The sequence below is a fragment of the Oncorhynchus clarkii genome, chromosome 20, assembly GCF_045791955.1.
Source record: "Oncorhynchus clarkii lewisi isolate Uvic-CL-2024 chromosome 20, UVic_Ocla_1.0, whole genome shotgun sequence".
NCBI lineage: Eukaryota > Metazoa > Chordata > Actinopteri > Salmoniformes > Salmonidae > Oncorhynchus > Oncorhynchus clarkii.
The window spans coordinates 24554495-24566842 of NC_092166.1; the positions used below are offsets into that span (position 1 = coordinate 24554495).

Consider the following 12348-nt stretch of genomic DNA (forward strand, 5'->3'; position numbering starts at 1 on the left):
GTTTCTGTTTTTCTTTTATATTCCAATATTGCGTGACTGTCCTGGTCAGGAAAGTTAAAATCCCAAATTGTATCCATCACCTTTGTTGGTGGCATATGTAATTAGTACAACAAGTTTCTTTGACATGTCAAACGTGAGCTCAATGTGTCTGCTTCGGTGCCATCATTACATGAATGCGGAAAAAACTGTTTTGCATGACTTCCACCAATCCCTGTGGCCTAGATGATTAGTATCAATGCGGATCAAAGTTGCCATGTGAGGGTGTATTGGGACAGTACAACCACATCAATACTAGGTTTTATTCCTGTCAATGTCCATCCATGCATTTTTTTTGTATTTGTAAATAGAAATGAAAATGTAAGAGCCTTTTTGAGAGCAGGTATGAAATTAATAGATGAACTGAGTTATGACAGTGAAAATTATTAAGATAATGTTTGCACAAGATAAAATCAACATAGATTATATCCTATATTATAGAATAACTGAAAAGGATTATGATCATATGTTTGAACACCAGAAAATCTCAGTATTAATTATTATCATCCTTAACAGAATAGAATCATTAGGATGCATGTCCCTGATTATTTGCTCTATTTATTTCAGTTGAGTTTGAGGGCCACATTCCAACAAAGATTCCTGATCTACCCCCTTTAACTGAAGTCACAGTGTCAACACTATCTGAAGAAATAGAGAACCAGTGGGTGGTCTCTGACTCCTTAGAAATCAGTCTATCAGATGAGAAATCAAGTGCCAATGATGATGATGATGATGAAGATTATCATCCACCTTCAGAGTTGGATGTTCCAGCACAAGTGGCAACTAAGGCCGTGGACACAACTCCAGAACACCTATCAAACCAGAAATCCAAGATTCCAGCAATGGGTAAGCCATGTGGTCCCAAATGCAAGAGGCAATGTACTCAGAATATTTCAGAGGTTAGGCGAAAGGAAATATGGGAAAAGTATTGGGAGATGAAGTATAAGGAGAAGAGTACATGGATCTTCCACATGGTGGCACAGCAATCTAAGAAAAATGTCACTGTTGGTGCTGACAGTCGACCCAGCAGACCGTTTCAGTACCATCTTCCAAACCAGAGCGGTTCTGCACAACACGTGTGCAAAGTGTTTTTTCTGACAACATTGGGCTACCACCCCAAAAATGACAGGTTGATTGTCACAATGATGGGCAAGTCAATCACAACCAAACTGATTCCACCAAAGGATCAGAGGGGAAAGAAAGCTTCAGCGAGCAAATTGAACATGAATCCAATCCTTCTATTCCCAAATCAGCCACTATAGATGAGAGCATGCCCCCCATCGCCTCTACCTCCCTAGTGACGTCAATATTCGGTTCATGCATAATGACTACAAGGAGAAGAACAAAGATGCCAGCTGCGGTTATGAAACCTATCGCAAGGCGGTAAAGGGAAGGAACATCAGCTTTGTGAAGCTTGGAGAGGAGGAGTGCGAGCTCTGTTTAGTACAGGGTTATCATCTGAAGATGGAGCACAGGGAACCCAAGCCTGCCAAGACAACAGCCATGCAGCACCTGAATTCACCATCAGCAACCTCGACTGCATGCAATGTAGAAAATATGAGCAACATAAGAAGTCTGCAGGGCAGAGCAGAAGCCATTACCAGGCTGATTCACAGAAAGATTGGCCTGAGGACTAGTCTGTGAGGAGTGTTGATATGCAAAAAGTCATCATGCTCCCTCACATGCCAGGTGTGAAAACAGCATTTTTCACAAGAAGAATTGTTCCCTATCACAAGACATTCGCCACCATTGGAAAGAAGTCTCAAAAGAAGACGAAAACAATCTCAGTGGTATGGCATGAAGGAACAGCTGGTCGGAAGGCAGAGGAGATTACTTCATCTTACGTAATAGCACTGGAGAATGAGAGAGATGTCAAGCATGCAGTGTATTGGGTGGATAACTGCACTTCTCAAAACAAAAACTGGTACCTCCTAACATCACTGGTGAGCGTTGTCAATGCTGACTCAACTTTGATGGAGGACATCACCCTCATGTTCTTCGAGCCAGGACACACCTTCATGAGTGCAGACAGTTTCCACCATGGCGTGGAACAGGAAATGAAAGCTCGACCTGGAGGTGTGGTGTACGACTTCGGGGACTTCCTCCATGTGGTCACTACTTCCAATGCAGGCAAGGTGGAGGTGGTCGGAATGAAAAAGGAAAACATCCTGGCATGGAAAGCTGGCCATTCCATCGTGCAGGCTATTACAGCTGAAGAAGGCAGCAGCACCAAAGCTGGCAGAGATGGCTGAGATCCAGTTGAGGCGTGGATCCAGGAGCCTCTTCTACAAAGTCTCCCATGAAGAAAAGGACTTCACAGAGCTTGACTTCCTCATGAAGAAAGTCACTCTAGAGACACCCTCGACACTACGTGCACAGGATAGAGGGATAGAAGAGTTCAAGAAGATGGACATAATCACCAAGCTGTGTCCTCTGATGCCTGCACATCGAAGGCAGTTCTGGAATGACTTGGCTGTGAACAGCATTGCTGAGGATGAGGAGTGATATGGAAGAGCACTGAAGAAGTTTTACTTAAAAATGAAATGTTACTTAAAAATGAAATGTAACTATTCAGCATTTTATCAATTGTCATTTGGGTCCTCTTGTGAATATGAACATCTAAATATGTTTCAAATGTATTCTTAAAGCTGTTATTTATTCATTCAAAAGTGTCATTTGAATTAAAATATTTTTATTAGCAATCTCATGGTCATTTTTTATAATTTGTGTTACCCTACATCATACTTCGATCATGTTCCGTCATTATATATTACAAGACAGGTCATCATTTCATGTAATTCAAACAATTTCAGTGCTACTTTTCACATTTATTCTTATAACAAGACATGGGCTATTTGTCAAACACAGTATGTAATGTGACTAATGCAGAACCTACATCTCTATGTAAATGCAACTGGTATCTTAGTGGAAGACACAAAGGATGCCGTTTCAACTCTGTTACACTGTCAGTAATTACACCGCTCTTGTATTAATAGCATAAATGAGAAGTATAGTAAACTAACAAATGAAAATGGCAGATACTGCTCTTTGCTTTGGTATTACCCTGCAATTTATAACATTTCATGCCAAGGAAGAAGGCAGTAACTGCCGTTTAAGGGTCAACGGTCATGTCAGAGGTCAGGGTCAACATGAATAAAAAATGTACTCATAGTAAGGCAACAGACCATTACATCTCCAATGATAACCCTATAATTAATTTGGCTGGACAATTAAAAAACTTTGAAGCCATTATTTTCAGTTCCACTCAATGAGCAGTTACCGCCTTTTTGCTTGGGAGGGCAGTATGCTTTTCTGGAATTGGGGAATAATACACCTTTATTTATTTATTTATTTATTTACAATTCTGTAATTTACAGTGGAGGCATGAGCCTGACCAGCAGTTCCCCAAAGAATGCCAGACAGCCCATACAAGAGTGAGTTTTGATTGGGTTTTGGTGAGTGATTGAGAGGCTGGGGAGAGTTTGGTCGGTGAGATTATCATTAGAACGGCTAGGGCTTGATTGGAAGTCCTCAGTACTCTGACTGTCACACTGTTTCAGTTTGCCTTATGTACACTGTTTTGTTGTGTAGATGTTCTGTACCTGGCTTTGATATCATATGTAACAGTATAGGTTCCATCCCTCTCCTCGCCTCTACCTGGGCTCGAACCAGGGACCCTCTGCACACATAAACAACAGTCACCCACGAAGCATCGTTACCCATCGCTCCACAAAAACCGCAGCCCTTGCTAAGCAAGGGGGACAACTACTTCACGGTCTGTCACCGATTGAAACGCTATTAGCGTGCACCAACCACAGGGCTTAGGGCTAATGCAGGTAATGTGATTCAATGTGCTTTAGCTGAAGATGCATGGTACACAGAAGGCTCATATCTTTGTAATTTTTTTCCATTCGTATTTGGTCTTCACTTTGGAACTACAGTTTGCAAAGATGTTATGGTGTCATTCAGGTGTCGTGCACGAAGGGATGATATTTATAAGAAGTTGCCAACATGCCCTCCCATAAGTGTGTACAGTTCTTTAACTTCATCTGTCATATTTTCTTTGCAGAAGCCTGAAGGCTGGAGCCACCTGCTCCTCGACTCGTCTCTTGTTAAATCAAATCAAATTTAATTTGTCACATGCGTAGTAAACAACAGGTGTAGACTAACAATGAAATGCTTACTTACGAGCCCTTCCCAACAATGCAGAGATGTTGTTGTTGAAATAGTAAACAAAAACAATAATAATTAGAATAACAGCACAGGGAATAAATACACAATGAGTAACGTTAACTTGGCAATATACACGGGGTGGGTACCAGTACTGAGTCCATGTGCACGGTAATTGAGGTAGATATGTACATATACTGTAGGTAGGGATAAAGTCACTAGGCAGCGGGATAGATAATAAACAGTAACAGCAGCATACAGTACGTGATAAATCAAAAGAGATTAGTGCAACGAGGGTCAATGCAGATATTCCAGGTAGCTGTTGGTTAACTATTTAACTAACTATTTAGCAGTCTTATAGCTTGGGGTTAGAAGCTGTTCAGGGTCCTGTTGGTTCCAGACTTGGTACATCGGTACCGCTTGCCATGTGGTAGCAGAGAGAACAGTCTAACAGTCTAACAGTCCTTCCTCCCTCCCTCGCCCCTTGCCCTGCAAGTGTATACTCATCAGACGTCATGATACGTCATCAAAAGTGTCCACTTAATTTGAGGGCTGAGGGGATAGTCTTTTCAGTGTTTGGACCGCAATCACTGACTAGGGCCAGCTCAGGGCTGACACTGTCATCTTGATTTCAATATGTACAGATATAGGATCTTAATTTGATCACTCTTTGGATGCTGAGAATTTTTCTGCACCACAGGAAATGCAGATGAGCTTCGTGATTTACATAAATTCACTGAACGCCCACACTAACACAAGGTTATATTAACAGCATTTCACTTTTCATGTAGCCTGCTTTTGGCCAGCTAAAAGCCTAAGCACTGATCAAGCAACATTATGGTCTCTAAACGTTCAATCCTGTTGTAGGATCTTCATTTGACCTCTATTGTCACAGCAACATTTTAACATTTAGCCCGTAATAAGTTGCTTGATTGGTGGTTAGGCTATTAGCTGGCTACATGAAAAGTGCAATACTGTTTCATTTGCTCCTTTGCTTTTTTTTTAGCGCTATAATAAATCAAGTAGTTGTGTTGAAGCCTAATGGCTACGCTCAATAATCCACTGTTTGTGTGCTCCCAACCTATTCATTGGTACAACTTGAATTTGAAGTGGCTTTAAAGTAGAGAAAAAGGTCAAATCCTCCAAAAATGTAAATGATGACACTGGCCTACATTAAAGAGCATATTTGCTCTTGGACCACATCGTTTTTAGAGGACAGGCTTCCCTCGTGGTCATCAAATTCAACACCCTTCCATCTTTTGATTTCAGTCTCATCAGCAAAGTCAGTCACATTTCCTTTCTTTCCTTCCCAAGGTCCTCTCACTAGGTGCAGATGTCCTACCAGAGTACAAGCTCCAGACCCCTCGCATCCATAAATGGACCATCCTGCACTACAGCCCCTTCAAGGCGATGTGGGACTGGGTCATCCTGCTCCTGGTCATCTACACTGCCATCTTCACCCCCTACTCTGCGGCCTTTCTCCTTAGTGACCAGGAGGGGGCGGCCATGCAGACCTGTGGTTACTCCTGCTCTCCGCTCAACGTGGTGGATCTCATCGTGGACATCATGTTCATTGTTGATATCATCATCAATTTCAGGACGACGTACGTCAACAACAATGACGAGGTGGTCAGCCAGTCACAGAGGATCGCTGTGCACTACTTCAAAGGCTGGTTCCTTATAGACATGGTGGCGGCTATCCCCTTTGACCTGCTCATATACCGCTCGGGAGAAGAGGTGAGGAGATCAGGGTGGAATGGTCTTATTGTACCTATCCAAATGCTGCTGTGAGAGTCTGTTATAAGAATCCGTGCAAATATGTATTTATTCTTTCTTAAGTAAACTGACACAGTGAAAGTAATAAAACAAGTTTGGTTTTATGGCTAGGTGTTCTGCATGTGTGAATGACCATTGTTTGACCTCTTTCTGACTTATACCGTTTTAGACAACAACTCTGATTGGTCTATTGAAGACTGCTCGGCTGCTGCGATTGGTGCGTGTAGCTCGGAAGCTGGACCGATACTCTGAATATGGAGCGGCAGTCCTATTCCTCCTCATGTGTACCTTTGCCCTCATAGCTCATTGGCTGGCCTGTATCTGGTACGCCATTGGTAATGTGGAGCGTGCAGGAGCAGCCCGGATTGGCTGGCTGGACTCTCTGGGTGACCAGCTCGGAAAACCCTACAATCAGACTATACCAGGGTCAGGTCCCTCCATAAGGGACAAGTATGTGACAGCACTCTACTTTACCTTCAGTAGCCTGACCAGCGTGGGCTTTGGAAATGTCTCACCCAACACCAACTCTGAGAAGATCTTCTCCATCTGCGTCATGCTCATCGGCTGTAAGTCACAATTATTAACCCTCAATACACAAATTAGTAATGCTTTATATACACGCTATGCCTCTATTAACCCATGATTTGAAATTTGACAACACATGAATGGACAATGTGTAATTATGGATTATGTTTGTGGGATGTGTTCAACCTATTGGATAGCCATATCTTGTGCCCACTGCCCAAGGCAATTCTCCCCCGGGGATGTTCATTTTATTGTATCGTGTCTAATGATATAAAAAGCTTCACATTTTGATCAAATCAAATCAAATGCTATTTGTCACATGCGCCGAATACAACAGGTGTGGTAGACCTTACAGTGAAATGCTTACTTATACAAGCCATAACCAACAATGCAGTCCAAAAATAACATTTTAATAAAAACCTTTAAAAAAAATAATAAGAAATAAAAGTAGCAAATAATTCAAGAGCAGTAGTAAAATAACAATAGCGAAGCTATATACAGGGAGTAACGGTATAGAGTCAATGTGCGGGGGCACCAGTTAGTTGAGGTAATTGAGGTAATACAGTATGTACATGTAGGTAGAGTTATTAAAGTGACTATGCATAGATAATAACAGAGAGTAGCAGCAGTGTAAAATGAGGGGGTTGGGGGGGGGCAATGCAAATAGTCTGGGTGGCCATTTGATGAGATGTTCAGGAGTCTTATGGCTTGGGGGTAGAAGCTGTTTAGAAGCCTCTTGGACATAGTCTTGGCGGTCCGGTACCGCTTGTCATACGGTAGCAAAGAGAACAGTCTATGACTTGGGTGGCTGGAGTCTTAGACCATTTTTAGGTCCTTCCTCTGACACCGCCTGGTATAGAGGTCCTGGATGGCAGGAAGCTTGGCCCCAGTGATGTACTGGGCAGTACGTACTACCCTCTATAGGTCTTTGCGGTCGGAGGCCGAGCAGTTGCCATACCAGGCAGTGATGCAACCAGTTTTCGATGGTGCTGCTGTAGAGCCTTTTGAGGATCTGAGGACACATGACAAATATTTTCAGTCGCCTGAGGGAGAATAGGTTTTGTCGTGCCCTCTTCACGACTGTCTTGGTGTGCTTGGACCATGTTAGTTATTGGTGATGTGGACACCAATGAACTTGAAGCTCTCAACCTGCTCCACTACAGCCCTGTACATGCAAAAAATCATCATGTTTTCCTAGGATTGTTTCTTTTTTGGAAATATGCCAAGACCTCTATCTCTGTTCTCTCTGTCTATCAACAGCTCTGATGTATGCTAGCATATTTGGTAATGTGTCAGCCATCATCCAGCGGCTCTACTCTGGCACAGCTCGCTACCACACCCAGATTTTGCGGGTTCGAGAATTCATCCGGTTCCACCAGATCCCCAACCCACTGAGGCAGCGGCTGGAGGAGTACTTCCAACATGCCTGGTCCTACACTAACGGCATTGATATGAATGCTGTGAGTCACACATACACACACACACACACACACACACACACACACACACACACACACACACACACACACACACACACACACACACACACACACACACACACACACACACACAGCTACTTGTTCTGGTCATTTACTGTAAGTGTGGCGAAATGGACACAAAGTAGTACTTGTAAAAAGGCAACATGCAGTGGTCGTCACAAAAGACAAACCAGCTGATGTCTGTCCACTCCTCTATGTTGTCCAGGTGCTGAAGGGCTTCCCAGAGTGCTTACAGGCTGATATCTGCCTGCACCTCAACCGCACCCTGCTGGAGAACTGTAAGGCCTTCAAGGGCTCCACTAAGGGCTGCCTGCGGGCCCTGGCCATGAGGTTTAAGACCACCCACGCACCGCCAGGCGACACTCTGGTTCACACCGGTGACATCATCTCAGCCCTTTACTTCATCTCCCGTGGCTCCATAGAGATCCTGAGAGGGGATGTGGTGGTGGCCATCCTGGGTAGGATATAAACTAAACTGCATTTCCATATGGCACAATAAAAATGGACTTGATTTGAATTTACTAATATCAGCCCTATCCTAAAGCAGTGGCTTTTAACCTTCTGGCTTTTAACCTGTATATTGTTGCAGAGGCTTTCAACCCAGTCTCTCTCATCTCCTCCACTCCTTGATATGCCTCATAGCCCTCCACAATGTTGAGCGTAACATCCTCATCTAGTGGTTACTATGGGTTAGTCACAAGAATATGAGCGATCACATCCATTTGGAAACCTTGTAAATCACTATAAATGAATACAGAAAAAGTGAATTACATATGAATTAATGACACATTGTCTCTGAATATCCACAATATCTGAAGCATATCATATATCCATGTTGATCATATTCTAAATTAGATATGGTATCATCTAATGTAGCTACATCCAGTAAACAATCTCTCCTTCCCTTCCTGCAGGTAAGAATGACATCTTCGGAGAGCCCATTAACATGTATGCCCGTCCAGGGAAGTCCAATGCCAACGTGAGGGCTCTGACCTACTGTGACCTCCATAAGATCCACAGGGAGGACATGCTGGAGGTGCTGGACATGTATCCCGAGTTCTCTGACTACTTCTGGGGGAACCTGGAGATCACATTCAACCTCCGGGATGTGAGTGGGCTTTTTGTTAAATAATTTTGTCACTAATTCCTTGCTAGAAAGTGAGATTCAGAGGAATATGCTGTCTCTTATCTTTACATTTGATTGTTGGAATTCAAATGTTTTGACTAAAGAAGTCACTCTATTTCTTCTCGCTGTTTTTCAGACTGCCACGGTTGCTGGCTCAATGAGCAGTAAGGACTCTGACCATGGTGGAGTCAACCATCGGATTCCCAGACAAGAACTGTCTCTCAGCTCGGACAGAGGTGTGGTACCCTGTTCGTCAAGTACTCTGACTGGCACACAGCTAGATTAGATTGTTATGTGTAATTCAGTTTGATTTGAGTAAACCCATTCAATTTGCATTAATCACACTTGCTTCAATTTAGACTGTTCTAAGTCTGTTCTATCCACACTGAGTATACAAACAAGAACACCTGCTCTTTCCATGACATAGACTTACCAGGTGAATCCAGGTGAAATCTTTGATCCCTTATTTATGTCACTTGTTAAATCCACTTTCATCAGTATAGATGAAGGGGTGGAGACAGGTTAAAGAAGAATTTTTAAGCCTTGAGACAATTGAGACATAGATTGTGTATGTGTGTCATTCAGAGGGTGAATAGGCCAGACAAAAGGTTTAAGTGCCCTTGAACAGGGTATGGTAGTAGATGCCAGGTGCACCGGTTTGTGTCAAGAACTGCAATGCTGCTGGGTTTTTCACGCTCAACAGTTTCTCGTGTGTATCAAGAATGGAGTCAACATGGGCCAGCGTCCCTGTGGAACGCTTTCGACACCTCGACACCTAGAGTCCATGCCCCGACGAATTGAGGCTGTTCTGAGGGTGCACGCTATTCCCTATGCATTACCCTATAGGCCCTAGTCAGAAGTAGTGCACTAAATGGGGAATAGGATACCATTTGGGACAAACTTGCTGCATTCTCTGCCTTGCCTCACAGATGCAGGGGAGACCAATCCATCCCAGAGACCTGTCTGCAGGGCCAGAGGCCAGAGCTCCAGAGACCAGGGAGATGGGCAGAACACAGAGTTTGAGGGGCTGAGGAACTCAGTTTATTCTCCTTCCCACTCCAGCGGAGATGAGGAGTCAGTGTTAACCAGCCCTGTACAACCAACTTCACTAATGGGGACCCCCTATAGTGAAACCACCATCCTCAACATCAGCAGTGCTTCAGAAGATGAGATGAACCACAAAACTGGCAACACCTGCAACGCTCTCTCAGGTAGACAATCCATTCATGAGCACTACTTTTATACAAAACTTTTGCCTTTGTGTTAGATCTCAGTGGTGTTATTTATCTCCATTGATGCACCAATATAATAGCCACACATGCTGCTATTCATGTCAGTACAGTATACTGTATGCATCTGATGTAGATATTGTATGAGCTGGACTAGCTGTCAGTCTAACCTCCACTCTCTATCAGGGGCTATCTCAGGTGTCTCCAACATCTTCAGTTTCTGGGGGGAGAGCCGTGTGCAGCAGCAGTATCAGGAGGTACCCTGCCACAGCCTGCCCTCCCCTCCCCCTAATCCTCCCACTCGCAACGTTGCCCAGAGCAGCAACAACCGACAGCAGCGCAGCGAGCTAGAGAACAGGCTGGACCTGCTGCAGAGACAGCTCTACAGGTCTGCTAATTCCATATTTAGTGCACTACTTTTGACCAGGGCCCAGGGTATAGGGTGCCATTTGGGATGCAGTCGATGACATCCCAAACCTTTGCTGTTGGGACATTGGGTACTTCAAGGATGGAAGGCTTGAGGTGTAAATGTGGTTGTAGCTGTGGTTGTAGATTCTGACTACTCTACTGGGATCCCTCAGATTGGAGTCACGGATGTCAACAGACATCGGGGCCATCATGCAGCTGCTCCAGAGACAGATGGTGCTGGTGCCCCCGGCCTACAGCACAGTGTCCTCCTCCCCTGAACCGTCTGTCACCCCCACCCTCACCCCCAGGCCTGCAGAAAGGCTGGTGCAGCCTACCTCACCACTGGACTCAGAGACCCTAGCCTCCCTCTCACAGGTACTGTATACCACAATTTGCAACTGAGCACACTGATGTGGGACCATCAAAGCATTTTGGCTGGTGAAAGACACATCTTCCAAGTGATTGTTTTTAGATTGAACCTGGTTATCAATTTAGTGCAGTTGATTTACTGACATGCTGACATTCTTTGCCAGTATTAAGGTCACGTAGTGCAGTTGCAGTTGTGTCATCAGTGTGATAGCAGCACATTGGTTTGAGAGCGTTTGTTTTTGTGCAAAAACATTGGGTTAAAGACACCATTAACATTTGGATGTTGGGTGGAAATCCGCTAAGCCCACCAGGTGGTCTGGTCTAACCCCCTCTGGATGTAGGTCATCAGCTGGTTGGGGCTATCATCCCTCGTCTGTATCCATAGCAAACAACTGATCAGTCTGTCTTATCTAGGCTACTGTATATCAACCAATTACCCCACTTTTATGTTTCCATGTTCACTCTGAGAGGGTATTCTGTAGTTGTGTACTGTAGATCATCTTATCATTCTTCTCACCTCTCACTCTTGTTCTTTACCTCAGTTATTGGTCGACACAGACTTTGACGACAGCCCCTCCAAGTCCTGTGAGTCTCTGCACAGCATGGAGCCAACCCCAGTCCTGGACACACTCCCCCAGACTCAGCCTCTTCGCATTAGCATCCGCCCAGAGCCTCAACCCCTGGGCTTGTCCAGCCATCCAGATACTGTGCCCTTAAGCCTGGTCAAACATGGGAACTTCTCAGTGTCAGTGCCGGGGTCAGGGACAGGATTGGCTCAGTCAGAGCCCTCGGATGGCCGGCGGCGCTCCCTGCCTGGGAAACACACAGCTCTGGACCTGGAGAGCCCCTGGACAACTGCACACCGATACAGCTCTGACCCTGGGAGTTAGGGGCCATCCATGGCACTGTATGTGTAATACTAACAGTCTCACTGTTTATGGACATGGAGTCAGAAGAGGATGTAGTCAAACAAAAACATATCCAAACTGCTTCCCTCTCTGCTCCTGAAATACAATATCCTGGGCTTCGGATAACAACACTGTTTGGTCATTATGGTCTTCAAAGCATATCTTTTCACAAATGTATACTACCATTTGCAGTATTGTATATGGAAACATATTTGTCGTTGTTAGTCAATATCTGTCTCTATATGTCCTTGTTGTCTCCACGTAGGGGTCAACTGGAGTGTTAGCCGGGCTAACACTACTTT

General features: G+C 44.4%; 1 protein-coding gene across 1 annotated transcript in view; it reads left to right on the top strand.

Annotated features, from left to right (window-relative positions):
- LOC139377353 (voltage-gated inwardly rectifying potassium channel KCNH2-like) overlaps positions 1-12028 on the top strand; it is an 80229-nt gene extending 68201 nt beyond the window's left edge. Inside the window, exons 7-17 of the mRNA XM_071120377.1 lie at positions 5521-5943; positions 6152-6548; positions 7768-7967; positions 8212-8464; positions 8921-9114; positions 9269-9380; positions 10062-10212; positions 10261-10343; positions 10548-10749; positions 10943-11144; positions 11681-12028. Coding sequence (XP_070976478.1) covers positions 5521-5943; positions 6152-6548; positions 7768-7967; positions 8212-8464; positions 8921-9114; positions 9269-9380; positions 10062-10212; positions 10261-10343; positions 10548-10749; positions 10943-11144; positions 11681-12028 — 2565 coding nt within the window. The remainder of the gene's footprint in view (positions 1-5520; positions 5944-6151; positions 6549-7767; positions 7968-8211; positions 8465-8920; positions 9115-9268; positions 9381-10061; positions 10213-10260; positions 10344-10547; positions 10750-10942; positions 11145-11680) is intronic.
- The last annotated feature ends 320 nt before the right edge of the window (positions 12029-12348 follow it).